Consider the following 27054-nt stretch of genomic DNA (forward strand, 5'->3'; position numbering starts at 1 on the left):
CTCGTGAAATGCAGGTTGTATTCGCCTACATTTTAAAACTAGTGTGGATGGTTACAAAGGAAAAAACAGGAGGACAATTCTTAAGTTTCTAATTGGGATGAATTTCATAACAACAACCAGCATCTGGCCAGTAAGCAACATAAAAGTATGCAAAATATCTCAGCTATCGGCCACCAATCAGAAAGAAGAAACCAGAAAACTCTGAGAGCGACCAGAAGGACTGATGAGTGTTAAAAGGAATCAGTGAGAACATATTTATGAAGTGGCCCTGTTTGAAGGCGAACCTTCGACTTTACTGAACCACTTTCTATTCATAATAAATTCAGCTTTTTATTGATAAGGTAAAAAATGTTTTTCGTGAAAAAAAGGTTTCCTGTAGTTTCGCTTCATATTACCGTATTTTTTGGACTATAAATTGCACCACATTATAAATTTCTATCTAAAACTGTGTGTGAAGGGGGGAAAAAACACACACACATGTAATCCTAGCCCGTACGAGGCTGCACCGTTGATCGTCCTCCAGCAGCTGCTGCTCCAGAAGTATCTCTGAATTTGCTCCTCCGGCTCTTGCAATCACACTTTTTAGGCCACAGTTAGCAATTTCTCTGCTTCACTGTTTGCCAGATACTCCAGACTTTCTTTCTGCAGCTCTGTTTCCATTTTGAACTTTTTGTGTTTTAACATTTTCAGCTTGACTCTGCGTTTTCTTTTTGGAAACAGTTTGATTCCCGTGTCAGTCAAATACGGCAATAATGGAGGTTTTTCAGTGGTACCTAAGCAGCATTTTGTAGTCACATGGTGACATCTAGTGGTTCCAGATCATATGTATCGATATATGTTGTTGCTTTTCAATATATATCGCATGTCCAAGCGAATAACTTAAAGAAATGTTATTTGTAGTCCCTGAAATACGGTATCTGTGACTGTCCATGCTTATTGTTGTTTGATTAGATAATAAAGCAGAAATAGAAGGGGAACAGTTTTTGCAAAAGTTGACAAACAGTGTTACAGTATAAAGCAAAAATTTGGCCAGTTTTAACAGCTTGATGCTTGAATCTTCATTCACCTGTAATTTGTGTTGCTATTTGAGTGCTGATGGAATTCAAGAGACTGAGGGTCAATAAAACAATGGCTTTTTTTTTTCTTTTCTTTTTTTTTTAATGAAAAATGAACTGTAATGCATTTGGAGGGTCTCTAGCCTTCAGCTCTTATGATCTCTTTGGTTTTTGTCCCGGAGCTACTATTGGGTCGAATGATCAATCAAGCTGATAAAGTAAACCATAAACAGATCCGCAAGCTGATAAAATCACCCTGTCGTCCGGCTAAACTGTGATCTTAGTATGATGTGAAAGGTTGGTTGGTACAGAAAGCTAAAATAAGCTTGTTTTTAATCAACGCCGGACTCCTCTTCCACTGCCCAAGATGAATCCTCATCGTGTACAAAGGGTCGATACTCCTGTGAACATTCTCCTCTCCCTTACCTTACTGCAAAGTGTACAGCTCACAGATGTAGCTCCTCTGTCTTGTATGTGTATTTGATATTATTATTAATATTATTATTATTTAAAGGTAAACCTGGAGAAAACTGTTGCAAAAGGGAGGAATGGACAGATGATGCATCTTCGCCCCTGAACAGAGATGCTTTCCTTTGTTTTCGTGTTAGATCGAAGCCATAAGTGGGAGTACGAAGAGGACACATTTGTAAATCAGATCGCGTTTTCTGTTCCGTGGCAGTACGTGGGACTCCATTTGTGACGTGTTCATTTTCTCTTTTTTATTCTTGTATTATGTTTTTTGTAAATACACAGAGAAGTTTCCTGGGTTTTGAATATGCTGGTATAAAGCTTCTCTTCCCTTATCCTCGACTCGTCTGCTCTTTTCATCCACCGGGACCATGTTTCAGTCATATTTCTAAATAGTGCAACGAGGTGCATTTTGACAGTACGATAGCTGCCTGCCGACTGTCGGAGTTCAAAAGTTCATGAGTTGTGATTTACGCTGTCACATCTATAAATTCTTTTTAGAAGAAAATGCGAGGTCCGTTCTTCCTTTTTACTGCTGAAGTGCCCTGTGGCATTTCTCCTGAAGCTGAGGATCTGTGGAAGTGACCTGTGTGAAGTGAAACGATCCAGCAGGAGAGTCTGACAGCAGCTCACCTGCACCAGGTAGTGGTTATGTGTGTGTTTCTTTGTTGACTCTGCTGCCTCCATCCTTCCTATTTCTACCAGCACAGTCTGTACATTATGCATGAGATTACATCTCCAGACTATTTGATCTTTGTGCATAGCAAAAGTGTATTTTTCTCCCTTCAAACGCTCGGTACACAGAGAAAGAGGGAGACTGGAATTAGGCTCAGTAGGAATAATTCATCCTGCAGTGCGAGCAAGTTTGAAAACCACCACAACAGAAACAACCAATATGCTTTGTGGAAGAGTCTTAGATTACTTTTTTCTGTCTTTTACACATATACAAAGTTACCCTTAACGTTTATCATCCTGACCTCCAGCACAAGTAATGCTGTCAAAGTGTTAAACTGGACATCAGGGGGTGAAGTGCCATGGCCTGCCAGCCTTAGAATATTGTCTTTGTCTCCATTAATGAGCAAGTGCCCTGTTACACAACCATGTTTGGCCAAATCCACCCCTGTGAAAAGCTCCCCCTCCCCTCCCCTCCCATCTCCTCCTCTGTTATATGTAACACGTACCAGCGGCCACAATAGCCTCTCTGCAGGAAGGAGTGCCGCTGCTTTGTGCTGGTGTCTTCTTCAGTCGTGTCGCTTGGAGTCATGTCTCCCCGGGTTTTTTCAGCTGTGCTGCTGGCTCTCTTCTCCCTGACCGCCGCATCTGACCCCGAGTGTGAAGCGCTGACCAGAACTCTGGAAGATCGAACCAAGGTATATTTCTTTGAATTCCAGCTGGTGTGATGCAGATTTAACTACACTACAGAGCAGCATGAAAGATATTATTTGACCTATTGATATTATTGTACATGCACAAACTCCTACCTCTGATCAATAAGCACCTCTTTTGTTTGCATAGAAAAAGTTTGATTATGGAAACTGATTTCATGGTTATAACTGCCTTAATAAAATGTATTTTTGACCTGCAAAAAACTGTGGAAGAAATTCAAATACAAAAAAAAAAAATCACAAGAATGTTTTTATCTAGTCCCAGTGGATACAAGAACATTTGTCAACAATGTGAGCCCAGAAAATGTTTATGATGCTCAAAATGTGTGTCCAGATCCTCGGGAAATGGTTTCTGTACGCTGGAACATCCGAGTGCGAAGACTCCTTGACCAAGCTGAAAACCATCAAAAGCTCCTGGCTGGAGTTGGTGCCCATTCCCGAGTCTGACGACGTGACCCTTTACTACGGAGACAAGATGTGAGTTCAAAAAAGACCAGCCAACACATTAATAAACCAATATTTACATACATATTGTGATTTATTTCACTTTACCAGGGATGGAAAATGTTACCTCGGAAGTGCAAACAGCACCTACGATGGACAAGTTACCAGGGCTACATGTGAGTGAGTCGTACCGCTCCCATCTGCTGGTGAAGCTTTGAACTGATCACAGCATGATGATACTCTGCTTTACTTCTACACAGTTTACTACAACTCCTCCAGTCACGTTCACTACGGGAAGCACTTGGCGTTGTGTCCGGACTGCATCCTCTGGGTGGACTCGCCTCAGGGTGAAAGCCAAGGCTGCAGAAACACCTTCCTCTACAGTGAGTTCCGACACTTCTGGGATTCATTTAGAGTTTAATGAGCACAAAAAGGTTTGCAGTTCATTGAATGACTCTGTCTTCTCTTCGCCTTCCAGCTAAAACCGGAGACCTGGCCGAGGCCGATCAAGTCGTTTTCAAGAAACAGCTGGCATGCCTCAACTTCAAACTGGATTTATTCTATGGAGACAGCAGTGGTGAGATACTCTCTGCACATTCATAGATATTGCTGATATATCGGTGTCTTCATGGATTTTACCTCCTTTTCAGAATTGTGTCCGTATCAGAAGGTGGATACCATCGTTCCCTCGGTGTGAAGAACAACGAACAGCAGAGAAAACACAGCTGGGACCTGAAGTTCATGCATAGACACATTTCTGTTCAGCTGTAGAGAAACTCCCAGACCTGTTTGTGTGTAGTAAAAATGTCTCAACAAACATGAAGAGAGTAGTTTTCCTGATCTTGCAACCATTTTTGTTTCAACTGTATCTGCTGTTATTTTGTAGAAATAAAAGGTCCTCAGCACGTTGTGTCCTTTTTTGTTGTAATAAAAAAAAAGTGAATTGATGGATTTCATCTTTCTTGTTTCTAATAGATTGAACATGTGAGATTTAAAAAAAAAAAAAAAAAGACTGCTTCCATGTTCAGGTTTTAGATCGATCCAACACAGCTTTGCTGCCTGACTTCTGGTGTTTATAGCTGACACTGTAACTTCCAGAAATGTACATAAAACAGTGGAGAGGAAACACACAGAGCTGTTCCCTTCCTGCTCTGCCTCAACTGGAGCGGGATGGAGAGCAGCAGTGGAGAAAAAGTTGATGAAATGCAGCATTACACAACTTCTGCAAGTCACATAGTTTCTATATCATGAAACTAAACCGCAGCTGAAAGATTGCCCAGAAAGAAAGAAAATGTTATGTAATGTTCAGATTCTGCCTTAAGACGTGTTTCTTTACATGCATAAGCCACTTTTCTCCTCATTGATGTGATCTTTATTTGCTTTAACTGAGCACTACATGACTGATCACTGAGAACCTATTGCAGATAAAGATATGACTTTTATGTTTGTAGATACACAACCGCGATCAGAGAACATGAACTGGTTTTATCTGCACAATGAATAACAACTGTCATCGTCAACAAAACTGTGGCTCACCGAGGTATGAAGCAAAAGGTCACTGCAGAGCATTCTGGGAAATTAAAGTGGTGTTTAAGCTGCAATGGGAGATTCAGACAAAAGAGGGGTTCTGTGTCTCTTTCCTCCACTTTTTCCATCTTTTGTGTGTGTGTGTGTGTGTGTGTGTGTGTGTGTGTGTGTGTGTGTGTGTGTGTGTGTGTGTGTGTGTGTGTGTGTGTGGAGAGATAGAGAGAGAGAGAGAGAGAAAGAGACTGTGCCAGAAAGTGTCCACAGATTGAAAGATGCAGGGGTCCTGCTATTCATACTCTGCCAGATGGCTATTATGTAACAAGATAAATAGGACGAATGCCCCTGCAGACTGGATGGGAAGAGTGAACCGCTTTCAAACCCGAGGAGTGAGAGGGGTGTGTGCGTGTGTGTGAGAGAGAGAGTGTTTTTCCTAAATCCGATTGCACACTAACCTGAGGTGTAAAGAGTGCAAAACATTTGTCCTCATGCACAGCTACCATTAATTTGCAGTTTTTATTTGTTCTCAATCACAAGTGAAACAATTGTTCTAAAACAAATACATATATTACATCTATACTTCAAAGTGGTGCGTTCTTAGAAGCTACTTAAATTAAAAGTTACTTTCTAAACATGTTTATTTGCTTTGTAAATAGCAGGTATTCAATTCAACTTACCTGTATAAAGGATCTACTTTCAAAACCACAGTTCAACGACAAAGAATAGAGTGAAATAGAATTAATAATTCAGCTGTAGTGGAGCCAGAGTGGGGGCGAGGGGGCGGTGGCCCCAGGGCCCACAAGGTCATAGGGCCCCGTTTCATGTGATGTGTTCACATTTAATCGGAATAAATTATTATAATAAAATTAGCTGTGTGTGCGAGAAGGTATATGCATATGATAGTGGGCTCCAATTTGCCAATTCTTACATTACTACTGTCCATGAATGCATCACAGCTGTAAGCCAGCTGATTGGCGAGTTTTCTCTTTTGCACTTGATCTGAACTCTTTGGAGGGAAGTTGAACAGTATGCTAAACACTATGCTAGCTGCTAGCAGTACTACCCAAAACCTAACATCGGAGCCACTGGTGAGTCACTGAAACCTTGAAAAATATTATCTTTATCAGAATGCCGTGGTCTGAAACACCTGCCTGTTTGAATGTGCCTTGTGTTGCTCTCAACTATAAGAGACCGCAGACTTTTTTTTTTTTTTCAAATATGCGTGAATTCCAAAAGATATAGATAGCTGTGTCTATATCTATCTGAATAGACTGTGTAATTTTAGACCAGCTGTGTTCATTTTATATTAAGCTGTATCAAAGATGGGACAGATGTAGCCAGTGAGTTTTCATCTGATATTTCAGCACCATGGACAGCGGACTTTTGGAGATTGACAGCTGTCAGGCGGCCTTTGTGTGTATGTGTGTGTGCGTGCATATGTGTATTTGTTCTTCAGAACAAGTTTGTGAACTGGTTTGTGACTTTATTCTGCTTTCTGAGGCATATCGGTTTGCTTGGCTCAATAAAAGTGGGCATTAGTGTGTTGTTTGATGGTAGCATGAGGTATTGTTTGAATGGTAAAATGACTATCATAAGGGCCCGTCGAGAATGCTCCGCCCCCTCTGTACTGAGACCCACGCTCCGCCTCTGTAAGTCAGCATCTCATATTACTTGTTATCTCTAAAGTTATTCTTCTTTCAGAAGGATTGAGGACAGCTAAGAAACTTTGTTCAAGATCTCCCTTGGCAGAAGTAGATGAATAAATGAAGTATGCATACATTACATTATATATTATATGAATACATGAAATGCATACATGAAAACAGTCAAGTCACAGCCATGTTTAGAACTGTGTGTGTGTGTGTGTGTGTGTGTGTGTGTGTGTGTGTGTGTGTGTGTGTGTGTGTGAGTGTGAGAGTGTGGCCCAGCCCCCTGCTCCCAGAGCTGGTGTGGCTGGCTGTGAGCGAGCTGCAGTCTGGAGCCATGGCCCAGCTGGTCGTCTCTCTGCTGGCCCTCGCCTCCCTCTGCGCCGCCGCTGAGCCGGACTGTAAAGAGCTGGTCAAGCCTCTGGTCCTGGACAGCCACAGTCCTGTGAGTACCAGCCGGGGGGGTTTAGGGGCGAACTCTGTGGCCTCTGGTTTGACCTGTGTGATTTAACGTCTGTGAGCCTAGAAAAAAAAAAAATTACAAGATGAATACAGAGAAGAAATAAAAAGGTTATTTATCACCTTTCAGATAGAGAGGGGGGGTTTTTTTGTCTTTGGTTTGTCAAGTATTTTCAGCTTGCAAACCACTTGAAAGCCTCTTTATAGTAAAAACTTCAAGAATTGAAAACAAGATTATATTTTACAATCTCAATATTGAACTTTTACAAGTTTTCAAATGTTTATTTTTGTAATAATAACATAACTGCTGGTGTATTTCTAATCAATATCGTCATTACCATGGGAAGAATGCAAAATATTGTTATCATTTTTGTTATTTTGCTATGCTTTTATTATTACTGTCCACTTCCTTTTGTAACAATGCAAATTTCCCCATTGTGGGACATTACCTTATCTTATCTACAGAAAAAAATTATTAAAATTGGCAAATATATAAAAACAAATTCTAAAATATGAATAAAAATCAATATGACAGCATTAGATAATGCCAAATAATGCTGAAATACCAAAGTTTGTCTTAGTTTTGTAACTATTTCTTAATGAAGCATTTTAGGTCAGTATCATATAATTGCATGCAGAGATTTCTGTTGTCATTTATATTCTTTTTCAAAGCTTTAACTGTAAAAATATTATCATGTATGTGTAATTAGTAATATTTACCCAGTTTTGTCTATTTATGATAGGATTTGTGTTTTTAGGTATATTTTGATTTGCCCTGGAAAGAATTTTCAGCTGCTTTTCAGTTTCAACAATTAAAATGCATGATTATTATCATCACCATCATTACTATTGATTATTTTCTTATTAGACTTCCTCACCTCCCTAAAGGCACACTCCAGTCACGCTTGTGTTTGTCCCTCAGATTTATGGGAAATGGCTTCTGCACGTGGGAACGTGGGACCAGCCGGACCTGAAGCGCGACCTGGTGTCGGCCAACAGCTCCTGGGTGGACCTGTCGGCGTCCTCGGACAGCGGGATGATCATCATGTACTGGGCTGACCGCCTGTAAGGCCTCAGACCGAAGGGTGCGTTTCACTCAGGAGTGTGTTCCAGAGAGGACTGACGCAGGTGTGTGTTCATCTCTTCCCATCACAGACACGGAGAGAAATGCCTTCAGGGCATCGCCAACGTCACCGTCTTAGGGATGACCACTCACACCACTTGTACGTACGCAGACGCTCGCATTTCCCCTCCGTCTTTGTTGAACGCGTGAAGCTGACTTCGATCAATGTTTCGCAGTCATCATCGATGGCCACACTTCCTATCACGACGGGAAATTCTATGAGACCTGCAGCGACTGCCTCCTGCTGGAAGACACCATCCTGCTCCCTGACGGGAAGTCCAAGGGGAGATACCTTTTCCTTTATAGTGAGTTGTTTTACTCAGCAACTGAGCAGCACTTTAAAAAGCATCTTTGAGTTCTGGTTTCACTGCTATTTCCCTTTCTCTAAAGCACGGACCGGCGGTCTGGAGCCGTCTGAGTTGGAGACGTTCAAGAAGCAGGCAGAATGTCTTAAATTCCTCCCAGAGTATCATTTTGGAAACACAGGTCAGCTTTTTTTTTTTTTCTGATCTAAATCTTCACATTTTAAAATTGAGTGCTCACGTTTGGAGCTGAACGTCTGTGTTTCCTGATCTTTCAGAGCTGTGTCCCGACATAAGAGAAACCCCGTCGCCTGCTGCAGAGAATACAGAGAGCGAACAAACCGAGGCTGAGCAGAAAGCAAAGTAAAACTCAGAAATGTCCTCAAGCAGCCGCACACCTGACACAAACCAGCCTAACAGATACTAAACAGCAGTACTGCATGTGACTGATATAATACTTCACTGTGGAATAGCCTTTTAACGGTGCATCCTGTTGACTTTATGTTTAGCAATGGATTGTTTTATTTTAGCCCAAAAAATTCCTTCTAAATGTCCAGTCCAAGCTGATTTAGGAGTATTTGTATGCAACCGTTTTTCAGCGATCGTGTGTGATGAATAAATGTAGTTTTTGCCTCCTTTTGTTCGGGGTCCGGTCACTTATTTCTCTACTTATTCAGGAAAAGTGTTCAGCTTTCAGAAACAAACGTTTTTGTTGGGAAGTTCCCAGCCTTTTCAGACACCGCTTGCATACATCAAGATTATACGCTTGATCAAAACCTTTGGAGCTCCTCTGAACTCACCACAGCTTCCTGAAACGTGGACAAAGACTGTTGCTGGGCTGCGAAATAAGTGGCCAGCTTTTAACTGGGGGTCCACCGGGAAACGGCCTTCATTCTATCCATGAAAAGCTGGTTTCAGGTCCTTTTTTTAAAAGATTTCAACAGTTGGAGACAGGCGGTGGCACGTTGCCTGAGTCGATTCAGAGGACTGTTGAGTTCGGCCTTTCAGAGCTCAGCTAAAGAAAATCTGCATGTCACCTCGGCCGAGGCGTCCGAGTGTGCAGGAGCCCTCCTCCTCCTCCTCCGGCCCCATAGCAGCACTTGCACAACACTTTTTTTCTCCCGGGACGGTAAAATGAATCAGCGTTAAACGTCCTCAGCGACATCGTCAGTCCCACCATGGATCTGCCGGCTCTCCTCGTTTTCTTGACCCTCGCTTCTCTCGGCGCCGCATCGGCCCCCGACTGCCACGACCTGGTCAAACCCTTCATGCCCGACGATCCCAAGCAGGCGAGTTGCGTCAGAAGATGCTTTTTACCCGACATATTCACGCCAGCGTTGAATCAGCTCACGTCTTTTCTCAGGTGTTTGGAAAATGGGTGTATGTGTTGGGCGCCGGCGACCCGAAGCAGTACCACGACGCCCTGGGGTCCCTGAAGAGCTCCTGGATAGATCTGTGCCCCACGTCCGACAACCTAACCCTGACGCTGCGATGGGGAGATTACTGCTTGTGAGTTTCACAATTAGGATTTCACTGCTTCAAGCACTCGTGGAAATGAACTCTGCCTCCATTTTCCCAGTGAGCGCTGCATCTCCGGGGAGGTAAACGCAACGATCTCAGGACTCGCCACCACGTTTCGCAGTAAGTCAGCAGAGGTCTGTCTTTAAATTTGAGCTGTAGTGACCCCCAAAACCAGCAGATGTCTGCATAAAGACCGCTTCCCTCCATGTCTGAAGAGAACCTGTCGGACCACAAAGGACATATCCTGCAGACGTGTCCTGACTGCCTGCTGTGGACGGACACTTTTCGGAACGGGGACGTCACCGGTCGATACATCCTGCTGTTCAGTAAGTGGCGTTCAGATCTAACACCATCTAAACACACACACTCATTTTTTTTTTTTTAATTCTCTCCCTCCTTTCAGCCAGGACTGGAAAAATAGATGCTAAAGAGGTTGAGATGTTCAAAAAGCAGGCAGTGTGTCTGAAGTTCTCCGAGGACTTCCACAGCTACGATGGCAAAACCGGTCAGTGGCACGAAATGGATTTACTGTTATTCTCCAACATTCTGAAGGAGAAGTTTGTTTGCTTTAATTGAAACAGTGAAACTTCCTTATAGATTGACTCCATGGAAACTGAAATATTTCAAGTGTTTCAAATGTATTTAACTATATATATATATATATATATATATATATATATATATATATATATATATATATATATATATATATATATATATATATATATATGAGGACATCTGAAGCTTATTTGTTGTCAGTGTCCAAACATTAAACTTGTTGATGCTGTGGTTGTAGAACTTCACTGGACACAAAAACTCACAGAAATTACCACAAGGTGGAGATGTTGCATTGCACTACTACAGATAGCAGTTTGATGACTATAGAAATTTTTACCGTTTCATTAATTTTGTCACTGCAATGCATCCACTTCATTAACAATGCAAACTTTTCTCTTTGTCTCATCTTTTTTTTTTCCCCAGAGTTGTGTCTTGATGACAAAGAGACTTCAGAGTGAGCAGTGGGGAAAAAGAAATAACAAGGGACATCCAAAAATAAAAAGGACAACTGTACTGTTGCGGTTTGATTTGACTGTATTTTCTGTATTTCACACACATAGAATTATGGCTGTATAAATGCCAGACTACAAATGATTCAACCCCCTTTGAATATTTCCTGAGGAGATCTGTAACAAGTCATGACAAACTGTATGTTATGAAAATCAAATGCTTGGAATGATAATGAGAATAAAACTGTATTGTTGATACGAGCTTTCATCTGTATGATCTGCTGAACTATGAAAAGAAATCTGAATGGCTGAAAATGTTGAGCCATGCTGAAGGTAGATGACTGTCATGAAGATAGATGTGGTGACTTCTACACCGAAACAGGTCTTGATATTTAAGTCTCAATTACAGTTCGGCTACAAATGTGAGTTTGAGAAGTCTCTTAGTCCACCAGCCTGCTGTACTGGTCTCCTGTTCCCGTCTCCACAGCCTCCATCTTGCATGTCCTGCTGCTTTCCCTCCAGCTGCCGGTGCGCCCGGCGCCTCCAGGCCCCTCTCCGCCCATAAGGCCCGGCCGCGCCCCCAGAGCGCCGCCATCTGCTCGCGGCACTGCGAGGAGCCGAAGTAGTAGAGCAGCGGATCCAGGCAGCAGCTCAGGCTGCTCAGGCACATGGAGAGCAGGTAGGCCTGGTAGGAGCTGTCGGCCGCCCGGCGGCCCAGCTGGACGTAGTGAACCATGAGGATGATGTTGGTGGGGGTGAAGCAGACCACGAACATGGCCAGCACCGTCACCGTCATCACCACGGCCCGGGCCCTCCTGGACCGGTCCTCCATGTCGGCCGTCGCCAGGGCCTGAAGGACGCGCAGGTAGCAGGCGGCGGTGAAGACGAGCGGGATGAAGAAGAAGACGGACGAGTAGATGGGGAAGAAGTAGAGATAGTAGGAGTGCAGCTTTCCCACGGGCTGCACGTCGTGGCAGCTGGTGATGTGGAGGTCTGATAAATAAACCGTCTGTCCCGAGGTCAGCAGGGGGATCACGCCTCCCAGCGACAGCAGCCACATGGCGGCGCACACCGCTGAGGCCGTCAGGGGGCTGCGCCACATTGGGGAGTTGACCGGGTGAACCACGGACAGGAAGCGGTCCACGCTGATGCACATGATGAGCAGCACGGAGCAGTACATGTTGCAGTGGAACGCCGCGGTCACCGCCCTGCACATGAAGGAGCCGTAGGTCCAGTTGTTGCCGTGGTAATGGTAGGCGATCTTGAAAGGGAGCAGGAGGCCGAACAGCAGATCCGCACAGGCCAGGTTCAGCATGTAGACCGTCGCCGAGCTCTTGGGCCGGATGTGACGGGCGAATACCACCGCGGCGACGAGGTTGAGGGGCACGCTGACGATGAAGACCAGGGTGTAAACGGTCGGGACGAAAACGGTCGCCAGGCGACCCCGCAGGAAGGCCTTGGTCTCCTCGGAGACGACGTGGTGCTTGTGGTGGTGCGGGTGGCGATGGGGGCCGTGGTGAACGGGTCTCTCAGCGGGCTCCGGCGGCGAGCCGGATCCCCCGTCGTCCCCCAACATGTCCAGCGCAGACAGGTCGAGGTAATCCACAGGCTCTTCAGACACCATCACAAAGCGGGCAGAGAAGGTCCGAGAGACCGGCCCGGAGCCTGGAGCCAAACAGAAGCAAATAGATTCACATTTAAAGAGACGCTTCATCATTCAATTACAACACTGACCTTTTTAAACTGTTCACTGCAGCTCATCTGACACATAATACAAGCATGAAGACGACTGATCAGCTCCACATCACTGCAGCACGATAAACTGTTTCTGCATTATGTGAACCAGACGAAATCTACAGAAGATCTGTGTTCAGCTAAAACTGTCTTAACTCAACCTTTAAAGACTGCAGCAGTGTTGAGACGAACTGATCCTGCTTTAAAGGCGAAGGGTGATCTCATCCTGTACCGACTCATTTCCTACCAATTCACTCAACATTCAATTCATTCAACAGTGTTGGATGTGTGTGCCGCCAGCAGCCAGTCTCAGCTGATAAAAGGTGCTGCTGTTGGTAAAGGCGACGTCGTTCTGGAGAAAAGATGGGAACTTTATGTGCAAAGTGAAAAAGACTAACATTTGTTGGTGGCACTGATCAGGATATTAATAATTAACCTTTACACACAAAATAAAAACAGGAGAAATACATTTTTTCATTCATGGGGTTTGCAATGAAGTTCTTGAATTTTAAAAATGCAACAAATACTTTTTGCTTTACCTCACAAACCATAAACGGATGTTGACAGGCTACAGTTTAAGAGAAGTGAAGTTTATTCAGCATTTATAAATTCACTCACAGGCTTCAGTTGATTTAGTTTTCCCCCCCCCCCCCCCTGCTGTTTAAAAAGCACTTTTACTGTTGAAGTCAAGAATTAAAACAAAAGAAAAATGGCTTGGCTTTCATTTAGAAATAAAATAGTGACAACAGGAACTTTTCTTCTCCCAACATTCACAGTGTGCAAACTGCAGTCACACATGTCAAAACCCCAAAATGTGTTTTTTTTCTATGTAGATATGAAGAAAGCTACTCACCATTCTGAGAAGCCAGTGCTGAGTTTTGGGGAGAAAACAATACAAACAAGCTTATTAGCACGTGCAGCATGGCTTCACTGTCCATCCGCCAATTACAGAATCCAAACGTCACCAATTTGCCTGAGGAGTTGCCGTCTGAGTGTTTCGCTGAGAGCATCAAACAGGTCATCCCAGATCAGGGAGGAGACTCCGCCCCCACATATCTCCACCCCTAAGTGACCCTGTAAAGTGACCCTGGTGCTCAGACCAAAATGTTTTTTTTTTTTTTTTTTTCCTGTGGAAGTGCAAGATTGGCAGACCAGCTGAGAAAATGACAGAAACGTGCAAAAGAGTGGAGGGAAGAAGAAAAAAAAAATAAGAATGCTCTTGTACATGAGTAATTTATTACGCACGTTCAAGCATCAGACTTAGTGGTAACAGCTACATGTTAAAATGCATCAGTTGTAGCTTTTAAAAGGTTTCAATGTTTTATTCATTAAAACACGTCTGTTTGAAATGCTTCATTTAAAAAGGCACTGGTAAACTACAGTATTTCAGAACGTTGTGCAGCTTTGTCTCAAATTTAACATCAACCGTTTCTCAACGTGTAAGGCGACGGTGACGATGTGTTTCCTTCACTTTCACATACAAAACATGAATATCGTTACAATTTAATTCTCAAAAATACATTACATTTACAATCACCACATGGAAAAAAAAAACATTTCATTTTGGTGTGATCGTCAAATCATAGGCAGATGAAACTACACTCGATGTTTGTTTTTTTTTTCTTTACTGAATTCATTTTGGTTCTGTCAGAAGGCACGACGGCTTTCCTCCGCTCCGGTTCACTTCCCGTAAAACTTCTTGTTCAGGAGGAAAATGAGGAGGTTGACGTTCACTTTGGCTTTGTCGAACATCTTCATGACGGCCACGCCTTCATACTGCAGCTGCAGGAGGTCCTGGACGCAAGACGCACGAGAGAAACCGTCAGAAAACCACAACATTAAACCATCAAGCATCACTTTCTGCTGGTAATTATGTAGAATCTCTAACTAGCTGCAGCCTCACAGGAAGATACGAGCTTCAGAGATGGGTTTATCTTGGAACTAACACGAGTGGACTCAGCACTTTTTCAATCCAAACACCTCATATCATCAAAACATGCTGCTGTGGTCTACCAGGGAAAAATCTTTCGAAACACTTCTAATGAAGAACAAACTGAAAATACCGTTCTTCCCGTGAAACTGTAATTTATGTATTCAGGAAATAAATGTTAACCTGGAAATGAAGCTGAACCTTCTCCATTTCGACCCCCATAAACTTGGCTTTCACCTCGAAATCTCCGACTTCCTCACTGGGCGAAATGTCAAACATGACATTTTTAAACCTGTGAGAAAAACAGAGGGAACGTGAGAAAAGCGGAAAAACGCTGACTGTAGCTGAACTTTCACAATTTACCAAACGCAGCTTCTGTGTTGCGTGCCGCCGACAAAATGAAAACGCGTCCCTGTTTGAGAAAGCACTGAGGACGTGGACTCACTGGTTTGTCTGAAGACCTTCTATCTCCAGGATGACTCCCTTCTCGTGCAGCCTCGCAGCGGTGTACTTGAGAGACTGAGGTTTCCCCTTCTTGCTGCCTTTCTCCCCTCCTTTGCTGTCCAGTTTTATCGACCGGCGTGAATTCCTGGAAACAAAACAACCACAAAACATTAGCACCATCTTTCAAAAGGGTTTATTTTTAAAAGCCAGGTTGTGAAGTGTGGACTGACTTCCGGTTGAGGTTGTCCAGGCAGGTCTTGATGTAGGTGTCGTAGTAGTTCATCTGGTCCTGGAAGAAGTCGGTTTTGGAGTTGAGCGCCGTCAGAGTCTGCTGCAGCTTCACCAGCTCGGCCTTCCTCCTCTGTCTGTAGCGTCTCTGGTAGCGGATGTCCTGCGGTTCACAAGTTTTCGGTTGGAATCTGGAGTTCGACGCGTTCGGCGAGTGACGTGCGAACCCGGACGTGAAAGAAAAGCGGGTTTTCGTGAACCTTTGATATTTCGTTGATGAGTTCCTGGTATCTGCTGCTGGCGGCCACCAGGCCGGCCTGCTCCAGGCTGCGGAGGTTCCGCAGGATCTTCCTCTTCTTCTGCTCCAGGGGCAGCTGGCTGTCCTCCAGCACCGCCGCGCTGCTCTTCAGACCCTCCGGGGTCTGAGCGTCCTGAACCGCTCTGCGCTCGGCGATCTTTGTGTGCTCCAGCTCCTTCACGAATAATACGAGACAGATGAACATTTCAAACAAATACATTTCCTTTATCTTCAGAAATATTCTGAAAAGGTTATATTTTACCTGTTGATTAGTAGCCGGTGTTTCCAGAATTTCAGTCAAAGTTTCTCCATGTTGAATCCGAATCACGTCCACAATCAGCTTTTTCGTCCTGTTAAAGCAGAAAATGATGATGTTCATAAATATGTGGCACCATAAATACAGTTTTAACAAAAAACATTTACAATTGTAATAAAACTAATGCCGTAGCAATAGGGTAAAAAAAAAAGTATTCTCAGAAAATTATCAGTGAAATCTAGAACTCTCTTAAACTTTATGATCATAAAATGATTCAACAATATGAAAAACTGTATGGCAAAGACTTGTTTGTCAAAGCAATCATTCCTTGTCCAGAACATTAAACTGCTTTGAAAAGGTGTTTAACTGCAACAGCAGTGTTTGTTTTGTTCAGTCACCTCATAAAATAACTCACAGCAACTCAATTTAATGAGCAGAGGTCTGAATATCCGTGGCTTTGAAACAACAGCACCGTCATCTGAATTCCAAGTTAACATAAAAAAAACCAGGGACCAGAAAACTGCATCCTGACACGATACGTGAATTAATTTACAAAGCAAAAAATAGCGAAGACAGTCCCTGAACTCTTTCAAAAGAAGCGACTGCTGCAAGAACAGAAGTCATATCATTGCTGCTTATTACCCACAGGGAGTTACATAAACACCAAAAGCCATGGAAATCCTTTGTTTCTGACAGGCTATCGGCCTTTTCTCACACACACACACACACACACACACACACACACACACTCACACCTCTTTTCACACACATTGGTACTTTGTATAAGATCTGGCAAACACCTCATAGCTGTTGTTATTTCAGGGTTCTAATGCTGCCGTTTCGTGGCTCCTGAGCTAAACTTTTCTGAAACCTCTGCTAGCCAGTCATTCATTCAGTCTCTATCATTCTGTTGTTCCTTAATATGCTGCCAATCGAACATTATAAACGTCACTTGACAGCAAAACGCTGTACCAAAGCGAGCGCGTATTCATTCACATTCGTACGCAGTAACCGTCACACTGCGGAGAAGCTTATCCAGGCGGATACATGCTGCTTTGCAAGATAAGCCCGATTCTCAAAAGCTCTTCCTTTGGGGACAGGATATGATAGAAGAGCAGGAAAGACAGCAAAGATACTGCAACTGAGTGATGACAAGAGTGACCTCCACAAACTGTGGCAGCAGGAGTTCAGCGCAATGCGACGAGCAGCAGTTACAGCAAAGTGGAACTGAACGACAAACGTTTTTCCATCACCTGAAACATCTGAGTGAATAAAGTTTTGCACAGAACCTACTTGGTAATGAGAGTTTTGAGGTCCTTGTCGTCTCCGTCCAGCAGCTCGAACTTGCTGGTGAGAGTGAGTGAGATCTCCGTCTTCCCCAGCTGGCTCAGAGCGCTCTCTCTGTTTGGGTCGCTGGGATCTGCGGCTCCTTCCCCTGAAAACCAGCAGCACAGAGTCCGACGTGAGGAATCAACCACTGCAGACGTGAAACAGGGTCAACAGAGGTTCGTTTGAGCGTACCGAGCAGCGCCTCCACGTCGGGGACGTCCCCGAGGTCCTGCAGCAGCTCGTGCAGCAGGTCGTTCTTGTCTGGAGAGATGGCCTCCAGATGCTCCAGCAGCAGCTGGACAGAGAGAGAAACCTCATGTCCTCTGAAGCCGCTCACTGAGAAACTGATGAGTTAACGCAAACATGCATCGACTACTGTTGAATTTAAAGACTGTGGATCACGTGTTTCTTTAAAAGCGTAAATATAATGGAACAAATGCATTTGCCTTTAAAATAAATTCCATCTGCAGCTGGGAGGCGGTTTACCGAGTGAGTGTTGATGATCTCCTCTATTGAGATGTAGATGATGGGTTTGCTCAGGGTCACCATGTCGGAGTACTCATCCACGTTAAACTTCTCCTCGGGTTCAGGAACGTCACAGGCCGACTGGAAAAACAACCTGGAAGAAATGCAGACGTCTGTATGTGAACTTCAAACACTCTTCAAAACAATCAAGAGTCACAGAAAGTGATGCTTTGGCAAAGAATGGTTCTATTTTGTGCAATTAATATTTCTATGAAGTGAGCAGTTTGCACAAACTTGTGTCCTTTAATGTACTAAGCAGATTTTCAGTAATAAGTCACTATCTTCGGCAAAGTGAGGTAGATTTTGGTTGACATGAAAGCTTTAGGCCACCAGGCGATTTAAAACCTTAAGTATTAACATTACTTGCCAGGAAAATCTTAGCTGATGAACATTTTCACATCCGTTACCTGAACTTCTCGTATGTCTGAGAGATGTAGTTGTTGAGCGGCGTCATGTGTGCGTTCTCGCCCTCGAACAGCTTGTTGGCGGCCGCGTGCTGCAGCATCTTGGCCACCGAGCCCAGGTTACGCCGCTGGTCCTGGTGAAGCTGCCCTCCGGCGGACATGTCAATGATGTCAAAGCCGTCGGGGGCCACGATGGCGGGGTTCATGTAGCGGTAATACAGCAGGTTCCCCACAATCTGGCAGTGAAAAAAGAAAAGACATAAAGAAGTTTTTTTTTATACATACTGGAACTTCTAATCTGAGTTTCTAACAATAAAGATGGCAGAAAGAACTCCCTCTGTAGTGTAAACCGCAGTATGAATGGAAAACACACATATGGACACGTATGAATAAATGAATGGAAACATGTGAGGACCTCTACCTTCATCAGCTCATCCTCTGAGGCGTCTGGAAACTTTTCATGGAGGCTGTTCTTCAGAACTTTTGATATGTATCTCATGCCATAACTACATGCAGAACAAAAACAATGGATGGGAAATGAACACAAAACAACGTGCAGTCACATGCTGTGTGGCAAAAACAAAAGTAATGAACAATGACTCTTTTCCTCCAATGACTACATGGTTAATCTAGTAATAGAACAGAGAATGGCGCCATCTGGTGGTAGGCCCAGACGTTTATCAAAACTGGTGTTGAGGTATTTTTTGTGCTTCATGAACGACAGTGATTTGCACGGATCCTGCCACACAAAGCACAGGCTGAGCGGAGGAAAGCTGGAACCATGAAAGCCATCAGTCCGTCATGAAAATATCTCAACAGGTAACTTGAAAGAAGAATTTAAAATGAAAAGCTAGAACATTTGTTCAGTGTGTTAAAGTAACATATCAAAAAGCGAGTGAAGAAATAAAGAATTTAAAATATTTTAACACAAAAAAGGAAAATATGCTGAAAACTGCTTGAAGCCCCAAACTTACGGGATGTTATCCAGCGAGGACACTATGGAGTTCAGGACTTTATCTGTGGCGGTGCGGAGGGCCAGACTGGAGCCCTGCAGCCTGCTGCGGACCTCCTCATGGGACATGGCCTGCTCAGGAGTCACTTCGTACGGCAGCTTGCTAAATGAGAACAGAAACAAGAGTTTAACCCATGGAGAAATCAGACCTTTTCGAACCGACGTAACGTGATGCTTCTGCTTCAAACCTCCTACTGTAACAGACAGATTGCTGCATTTAGCTTCTTCAGCCAGCAGCGACCTTACCTGGCCTCTCCGGTTGCGGTCTCCAGCTGGTTGACCCAGGCTTTGTACACGTCCACGGGGTTGGTGTTGATGCCCAAGTTTTTGTCCTCGATGATTTCTTTGACCACCGGAGCCAGCAGCTGCCTCAGGGTGTTGTGGCCGCGCGCGCCTCTGTTGAAGCTCACGACCATCTTGATGACGGTCGGGTTGCCGGTTACGATGTCTTGTATCTGGTCCACCTTAGAGCTAAAAGACAGGGAGAAGACCCGCGTGTGAAACTTGATTATCTCCAAGTAAAACACAATGCGCATCAGTGACATTCAGAGCTGCAGTTCTTACTTGATTTCTTCCTCCAGAGCAGTCTTAAAAAGCTTCAGCAGTAGGTATTCCTCTCTCTGGTTGGATGCATAGTTGTACAAGGTGAAGATTACAGTGTCCATGAACTTAGTGGATTTGTTTTGGGGCATCTGGAAGATCAGCTTGGCCAGGTAGGACGGATTAGTCTGACGAGGGAAGGAAACAGAATGAGAGTGCAGCAATGCATGATGGATGAGCTGAAGTCAAATGTGCTCCTTGAATACCTGCAGCAGGTAAAACAGATGCTGGTAGGCCTCCAGTTTCCTCCGTTTGCCTTTACTGAGGCCTTTAATACCCAGTTTGTCTGCTGCTGACCGGTCATCTTTACTCGCTTTATTCATTTTGGTCATTTTCTTATTATGCAACACCACATCCTGTTGAAACAAACAAGCGAATCATAAACACCCAAGGTAGAGGATGAACGATTACAGCCTTGAAGATTGATATATATGTATTTTTTCCCCAATATAACCAGGGCCACTAGCCTGCAGAGTGATCCTGTTCTTCACTAGCAGGCCGATTTTTATGTCCATCAGGTTCAAATCTTTCTCCATCTGCTGATTGGAGCGGATCTTGGTGACGACTTCCTCCCTCAGTCGAGTCACTTCTTGCTCTTCCTGCAGGTCCAGAGGACTCTGCTCCAACAAGTGGACAAACTTACGCACCACTGACAGGGGAGGATCTTTGGCTCCGGCTGAGGACAGACACCAGTACAAACACACACATTACGAAGCAGTTTGGACATTTGTCCATCAAATGCTACTGTTGTTGCAGACCATATATAGCGATGGACTGAAGAATGTATATTACTGCTTCTCTTTTTTAACTGACTGTAAAAGCCTCTGGAAAAACACAATCTTATGAGACATTTTATTTTAAGATACTGCAATTCTGAATAGCTATGAAGTTCAAATTGAGGCTTGAAGTGTTTCAGACTATGTGAACTATAGTAGAGGTTCCGTGTTTCATTTAAAACTTGAGAAAATGGAGCAGTTCCACTGATTCTTGTATTTTAGGTTTGACTGCAGGAGTGGGAATCGTCATTTCTACTCACTCAGGGTTCTGTAGTCGTCTCTGGCTTTGTTGGCCTTCAGAAAAGCCTGGATTTTCACAATTTCTTTTTCCTGAACACAGACATATGGCAGTAAGTATTGAGCAGGAAGGAGAACTGGCATAAACCCGGCACTGAAACTGTAGATTAAAATGATGACTCACATGCTTTTGGAAGTACTGCAGCCTCTGTGTGTATTTACGTTTGGCCTTCCACATTTTCACCAGAGACTGGATCTGAAAGCAGCAGAGTTGTGTGTCAGGTCATTGATAAGATAGCTATCCCATCACACTCAATGGCTTGGCATGAAAACAAGATGGAGGATAAAGCCTCCCGTCTAATCGCTCGCTAAGGACACTTGTTACAGATATTTTCATAGAAACGACTCATTACCTTCACAATAGATTTCACATTTTGTTGAAGCAAATCCATTCTTTCTTTGTACATTTTCCTCTGCTTGTAACCTTTCCAGCAAGCCTGCAGAAGGAGGAGGAAACAGACGGGAAGAAATAATTAAAAATCCAACAGGAAACACTCCATACATCAGTGAATTTACAGGATCATCGGATCATTAAACTGTCAATGATAGATGTAATGATAATTGACTTTCATACAGGGAATGGACTCTACCTGCAATCGGACCACATGTGGCTCCTGCTGACGCAGATACTCCATCCTTTGAGCAAGCTTTTTCCTGACCAGGTAGCCTCTGATCCTGGCCTGCAGCTGCGTCACCAAGCTTTCGTTGGCCAGCCACATCTGTCCCCTGTTATAGTCTGCAGTCACACAGCTGACGACACTCTGCAGGGAAAGTATTCAGTCTCAATGTTATTAAACAGAGTGAATCAAGAATAATTTATGATGATTTACATCATTAGCAAACAACAAAATGGCAGTACCTGGATTTCGTCTTTACTGAGCTGCCCGCTGTTGTGTTGGAAGCCCTCAGGCTCCTCCCAGCTTCCCTGGCCAGTCTCGAGGTTATAGTAATAGTCATATCTGTCCTTGATGCTGTGCTTCACCCATGCACTGTCAGCACTGCCTTAAGAAACGCACACAGAGCTCATTCAGACCAAATGAAGTCCATAAAAACTCTGGAATTAGGGTGAGTGCATTCTCCTCGGTGTAGCTACCTTCGTCGGTATTGTCCGTTTGTCTCTGCACCAGCTGGACCTGGTATGTTTCGGCACATTCAGGAAGCACCGCTTTGATTCCTGCACTGGGAACCTGCAGAGCCTGCAAAGTGTTCTGCGAATCCCCTTCGGCCACTTTCCGGTTAATATCCGCTACAGCTCCGGCCACTGGAACAGAGGAGAAAAGCACAGAAGTTATTAAAAACAGAAAAGGATAATCAATGAAAATGTGATTCCGGTTTTTAAAAACGAAGCATAACAAGAAAAGGTAACACCCGAAAAAAACCTGTATATCATGCTTCAGTAACTTACATGCCAGAGCCTCCTCGTCATCCTGGTTGGCGGTTCGTATGGCTTCTTGGATCTGGTCCAGCCACAGCACTGCCGATTCGTCACCCGAACTCTGCAATCAGGCATAAGCGCACGGTCACCTCTCTTCTTTGAGAGGAACGGGGACAAACTCGATGTCACACAACCAAAGCATGACTCACGCATAGCTGCACAACACTAACTTGATGTTCGGTTATGAAATTATTCTGAAGGAAATTTTAATGAAATCTTCAAAGAGCCAGATTAAGGGATTTTATTGTTAGAGCACGTGTGTGTTACGCAAACTGATCAAGTTAGGATTGTGGAGGTTTTGTGTCAACAAATAAAATGAGGCAATTTCCTGTAAAGCAGAAGCAATTAACAGCAACACAGCACAAACGGGTGCTATTAGAGAAACCAACCGTTTCCTCAGTGTCCGAAGGTAAAATCTGAGGGAAAGGGAGAAATTCTCAACATGAGAGGCGCTAAAAAACACATCCTCGCTCACAGTAAAGTCAACACAACACTCTGGAAAAAAAAAAAGGCCCACAACAATCCAAGTGTTTATTCAGGCTGACTGTTGGGTTTGTTCTCAGGCTAATTTTAGCGAGCTGTGGGGTGCATCCTTGAGACCGCACAGCCATCAGGAAGGAAGCAACCATTAAAAACACGGAGCCGTTTAAAAGCAGGGTTACAGTTTACAGCTGCCTTCGCCACACTCTTCACGTACTGAAAGAGTGCCTGAAAGGAAAAGGCAGAAGAAGAATGTTCTTTTTGTTGTGTATGGCATAATTTAAGTGTAAAGCTGATGGTATAAGCCAGAAGCAGAAATGTGTAACGAGCAATAAGAGGAACAGAAAACAGGAGAAAACTGTACTACTGCAATTAAACTGGACTATTAATGATGATGCCCATCTTTTAACACATTACTGGAGAACAAACTATTCCATAAAACAAAAGCATTAAGAATAATTGCATGAAGTATAAGCTGATAAAAAAAGATTAAATGTTAAAACATATTTGTCAACTATATCTATGTAACTAGTAATAATCAAGCTCTGAGTGTCAGGGCTTCGTCGTAGACTGACAGTTTGAAAAAGTTTAGCTCAATAACAAGACTGAAAAAAAAAACCTCACAAAATCGAAATCCATATTACTCAATGCTAAATCATCTAATCCGAACTCAAGAGTAAGAATAAGTAGATATTAATGGACACCAGCTGCTCATAAAACATCAGCCACACACCCCACCCCGGTGAGTCAGGGGGCAGTTCCTATCGCAGGCTGGGGGGATTTCAGTTTTCAGGCCAGAGCAGGAAACGCGCTCACACAAGCGTCTCACACACAGCAGCGGGAAGCAGAGCCTGAACACACACACACACACACACACACCGCTACCAGCTCCACTCTGCTGCAGAGATGCAAAACATCAAGTTTCACCGGTGGACAACTCCTGAAAAGAGGCAACGGCAACAGGGCTGAAGAGAAGAGAGCTTTAAAAAAGCAACAACACAGAGATGAGACTGAAGACGGACATGATCGACCTCGTCCCGGGACTTCTCATTTGTCTGATGGTTGTTCCGAGCAGCCAGCATGACGGTAAGCTGATTTTCAAGTTAATGATGAAAGAGAGTGAGAAGATTCACCTTTTCAGCAAAAAGCTTTTTAAATGGTGGTCAAATCATTTCTGAAATTGAACTTTCTCGTTTGTAGTGCTACGTTAAATTCAACTGCTACATTGAAGGTGTTGGTGCAAATCTATTTGAGAACTCTACAGTTCTGCTTAATTTTGTATTTGCTTATGTAAAAAGGTGAACGACATCAGAAAACAGAATCAAATTCAAGTGTTTTGTTTTCCCCTGATGTGCCTAAACTGAAGTTGGTTTGAAGCCATGAACATTGTTTTCAACTCGTTACAGGAAATAAACCAGGATCACAGCCAATCTGGAGCCTGGTTGATTCCCAAAGTCTTTAATGGGTCACCGCACAAACCGAATCACACACACCGGCTGCCGGCCCTGCTCTACCCGGACTCCGACCCTCGGCCTCCACGTGGATCTGGAGGAGCCCGTGACGGCCTTCACCACGGGGATCCTGAGCACCTGGGTCATCCCGTCGTCTTACATCGTGGCCATCATGGTGGGCGTCCCCTCCAACGCCTACATCCTGGCTTTCCTCAGAGTGCGGCTCAGGGCCAAATCCGTGTCCACGGTGCTGCTTTACCTCAACCTGGCGCTGTCCGACCTGCTCCTCCTGCTCTCGCTGGCGCTGCGGATTCACTACCACTTCAACGGGAACCACTGGATATTTGGGGAGGTCTCCTGTCGCCTCATCACCGCTCTGTTTTACGGGAACGTGTACAGCTCGGCTCAGACCATTCGCGTGCATCAGCCTCAAACGCTACTCTGGCCGTGGCCAGGCCTTTCCTTACAAACGCCTGGCTAAGACCACGCTGGCGGTGTGGGCGTGCCTCGTCGTCTGGTTCCTTTATGCGGTCGCCATTACGCCAGAGCTGCTGGTGAGGCAGAGCTACCACATCACTGAGCTGGGATCACCACCTGCCACGACGTGCTTCCCATGGAGGAGAGATCCCATTCGGCCGTTGGTGCCGTACAGGCTGATGCTCATATGTCTGGGCTTCATATTGCCCTTTCCTGATTTGCCTGTACACCCACGTGGCGATAGTTTACCACTTGGGACGGAGTGCGTGCGACTGGAGGCCGTTCATCAAGGTCCAGCACGGTGGTTTTCATTATCTTTGTGGTGTGTTTCTTGCCAAGCGGCGTCCTGCATTTCACACACTACATCCGACTGTTTTCCAGCGGGGACGACAGACTCTATGGATATTATCGAGTAGCGGTGTGTCTCTGCTGCTTCCACAGCTGTCTGGATCCCTTCCTGTGTTTGCTCCTGTCCAAGACGGCCGCCTCGGAGCTGCAATTCATCGCCTTCCGCGGGATCCCTCAGAGACTAGCCGTGATGGCATGAAGTGGACGTGTGCGCGGACAAACAAAGGCAGCTCCCGGAGCGAGCATTGTTGAGGCACAGCGGGGCGCCACGCGAAATAAAGATATGAAAGTCAAGACTGGAAACTGTGAAATTAACAGGACAACAGTGTAATCTATGCGAGAAGTCAAAACAACACAATGGAGTGTGTGCAAACTATTGGAAGTTCACAACTGTGCAATATTGAAAAGAAGAAATACCAGACTGAGTAAATGTGAGTGTGACTGACTGCACAGTTTTCTGACGAAACTATGATTTCATGTTTTCATCGTCATAACTCTCATAACATTCAGTATGGCTAGAAGACTCACAAACTAACACAAAGCAGAGGAACAGAAGTTTTCACCCATGTTACCCCGGTGTTCACTCTTTGCACATTATTCAGTCTCAAAATCAAAATAAACCCGGAAGCTTATTTTTGTTTCAGAGGAAAGTGAATTCCAAAAATACATATTTATGCAGATACCACCTCTTTCAACATTTATTTTCATGCATTTATATTATTATGAAGGCTTTTGCACATCATCAGGTAGTCATGGGAAAATTGTACCAAAGAGTATTTTTAACATTTTGCTCTCAGAGGGCAGTCACTTGTCAAATTACCTGGCAGAGAAGCTGTTTGGTGTGTTGTAAGACATCGTGGTAGTGTTTGGCTGTCGCTGGGTTAACGCCCGTCAGCTTGGGCAGTCGGGAGGAGCAGCGCTGCCAGCGTCTGCCGATGATCGCCGGAGTTCAGCGCTTCATTGATCTCTGCTATGGCGATGATACCTGCAGACGGAAGACAGGAAAACGCAGATGCAGCCACATCAAGTATGTTAAAAAAAACAACAACAAAAAAACAAACAAAAAAAACACTAGAACAGAGCAAATCAGATTTCCTTACGTTCGTGCTCTTCGTGGACTTGGATGTTGACCGTGTCGATGCATTCCTGAACCTCGTTCCAGGTGAGAAACTCCTGACCTTTAGTGAGAGCTTTCTCCTCGCTCTTTGATGAGCATGTCTGCATACCTGAGGAGGAGGGAGACGTTCTAAAAAATCTTCCAACGTTAAAGTAGAAAACTTGCATTTCGACGTCATTTCGACCTTTGGATTCCCTGTGAATCAGATTTGTCTGTGCTGGAGCCGTCTCACCTGTTGAGGTTGTCCTGGTCTATGTTGGTGAAGCCCGCGGGGAGTCGGTCAGCTGTTCGATGACAGGCCTGGGGGTCTTTGGTGTCCAGCACCTCATTCAGCACGGCTAGAGCCGACAGCATCTCCACGGCTGTGCTCAGCTCCCCGTGGCTCAGTCCAGACTGAAACATTAATCAATACAGTAAAAACTATATAAAAAATAATAATGTTCAACTGCATCAGGTATGTTTTTCTGGTGCTTATTGCTAACAGCACTTTTAATGTCACTCATAAGCTGCTTAAAATTCAGTAAATAAACAATAATGTTTGGAAATGTTTGTTTTTGTAGAGGTCTGACACCAAATGTGCATCAGGTAGGTGGTGGTTCACACAATCAGCATTGGATCCTTTCAGTCCTATCCTGTCACCTGCTGACTGGATCAGACATGAGAACGTTGAAAGACAGCGCCTCACCCGCCCTCCCTTGAAGCTGCAAACTGAAGAGCTCGTTCTGGTAGAGGTTGGCTGCAGTTTGGTAGACGATTGGCAGTTGAGCTTCGGGGTTTGACAGTTCCTCCACAGTGTCTCCAGCGTTTCCCAGACGAATGGCCGTATTGATCTTTGCTACCCGCTTCGAGTTCTTGTGAAGGAAAATCATATTTTAATATTTATGTGTTGAAAAGGAGAACCAAAATAAGTAACATGTGTAATGTGTTCATTTATGGATAGAACGCGACAGAATTTTGATTGTTGGAGCACTAACAAGTG

At 44.3% G+C, this 27054-nt stretch overlaps 5 protein-coding genes across 5 annotated transcripts in view; 3 read left to right on the plus strand and 2 right to left on the minus strand.

Annotated features, from left to right (window-relative positions):
* Nucleotides 1–6841: 6841 nt before the first annotated feature.
* On the plus strand, nt 6842–9043 carry LOC115397895 (saxitoxin and tetrodotoxin-binding protein 1-like). Its single transcript, XM_030104415.1, has 6 exons — nt 6842–6967; nt 7904–8046; nt 8137–8204; nt 8281–8409; nt 8495–8590; nt 8685–9043. The coding sequence occupies exons 1-6, from the start codon at nt 6860–6862 to the stop codon at nt 8771–8773; spliced, it is 633 nt and encodes a 210-aa protein (XP_029960275.1). The 5' UTR covers nt 6842–6859; the 3' UTR covers nt 8774–9043.
* Nucleotides 9044–9541: 498 nt separating this feature from the next.
* Nucleotides 9542–10976, plus strand: LOC115397896 (saxitoxin and tetrodotoxin-binding protein 2-like). The gene is made up of 6 exons (XM_030104416.1): nt 9542–9695; nt 9770–9915; nt 9986–10047; nt 10143–10253; nt 10331–10432; nt 10909–10976. Exons 1-6 carry the CDS (start codon nt 9585–9587, stop codon nt 10941–10943), a joined length of 567 nt encoding a protein of 188 aa, XP_029960276.1. The 5' UTR covers nt 9542–9584; the 3' UTR covers nt 10944–10976.
* Nucleotides 10977–11008: 32 nt separating this feature from the next.
* On the minus strand, nt 11009–13703 carry LOC115397892 (proteinase-activated receptor 1-like). Its single transcript, XM_030104413.1, is given in 3 exon segments — nt 11009–11503; nt 11506–12599; nt 13522–13703. Coding segments are annotated over 3 exon segments (1392 nt in total). The 5' UTR covers nt 13691–13703; the 3' UTR covers nt 11009–11374.
* Nucleotides 13704–13889: 186 nt separating this feature from the next.
* LOC115398104 (ras GTPase-activating-like protein IQGAP1) overlaps nt 13890–27054 on the minus strand; it is a 31546-nt gene continuing 18381 nt past the window's right edge. Inside the window, 30 exon segments of the mRNA XM_075410448.1 lie at nt 13890–14462; nt 14782–14890; nt 15044–15187; nt 15273–15433; nt 15531–15743; nt 15831–15918; nt 17118–17259; nt 17346–17448; nt 17640–17772; nt 18086–18318; nt 18504–18588; nt 19057–19197; nt 19341–19565; nt 19659–19822; nt 19901–20050; nt 20162–20370; nt 20731–20800; nt 20892–20963; nt 21121–21204; nt 21358–21528; nt 21627–21769; nt 21861–22028; nt 22173–22263; nt 25779–25856; nt 25858–25943; nt 26059–26146; nt 26148–26184; nt 26308–26468; nt 26756–26914; nt 26916–26926. Coding sequence (XP_075266563.1) covers nt 14349–14462; nt 14782–14890; nt 15044–15187; nt 15273–15433; nt 15531–15743; nt 15831–15918; nt 17118–17259; nt 17346–17448; nt 17640–17772; nt 18086–18318; nt 18504–18588; nt 19057–19197; nt 19341–19565; nt 19659–19822; nt 19901–20050; nt 20162–20370; nt 20731–20800; nt 20892–20963; nt 21121–21204; nt 21358–21528; nt 21627–21769; nt 21861–22028; nt 22173–22263; nt 25779–25856; nt 25858–25943; nt 26059–26146; nt 26148–26184; nt 26308–26468; nt 26756–26914; nt 26916–26926 — 3833 coding nt within the window. The 3' untranslated portion in view covers nt 13890–14348.
* Nucleotides 23504–26311, plus strand: LOC115398105 (proteinase-activated receptor 3). The gene is given in 8 exon segments (XM_075410449.1): nt 23504–23801; nt 24120–24211; nt 24213–24548; nt 24550–24712; nt 24715–24767; nt 24769–24816; nt 24818–24904; nt 24906–26311. Coding segments are annotated over 8 exon segments (1146 nt in total). The 5' UTR covers nt 23504–23686; the 3' UTR covers nt 25158–26311.

Source organism: Salarias fasciatus, chromosome 12, assembly GCF_902148845.1.
Source record: "Salarias fasciatus chromosome 12, fSalaFa1.1, whole genome shotgun sequence".
In the NCBI taxonomy this organism is placed as follows: Eukaryota; Metazoa; Chordata; class Actinopteri; order Blenniiformes; family Blenniidae; genus Salarias; species Salarias fasciatus.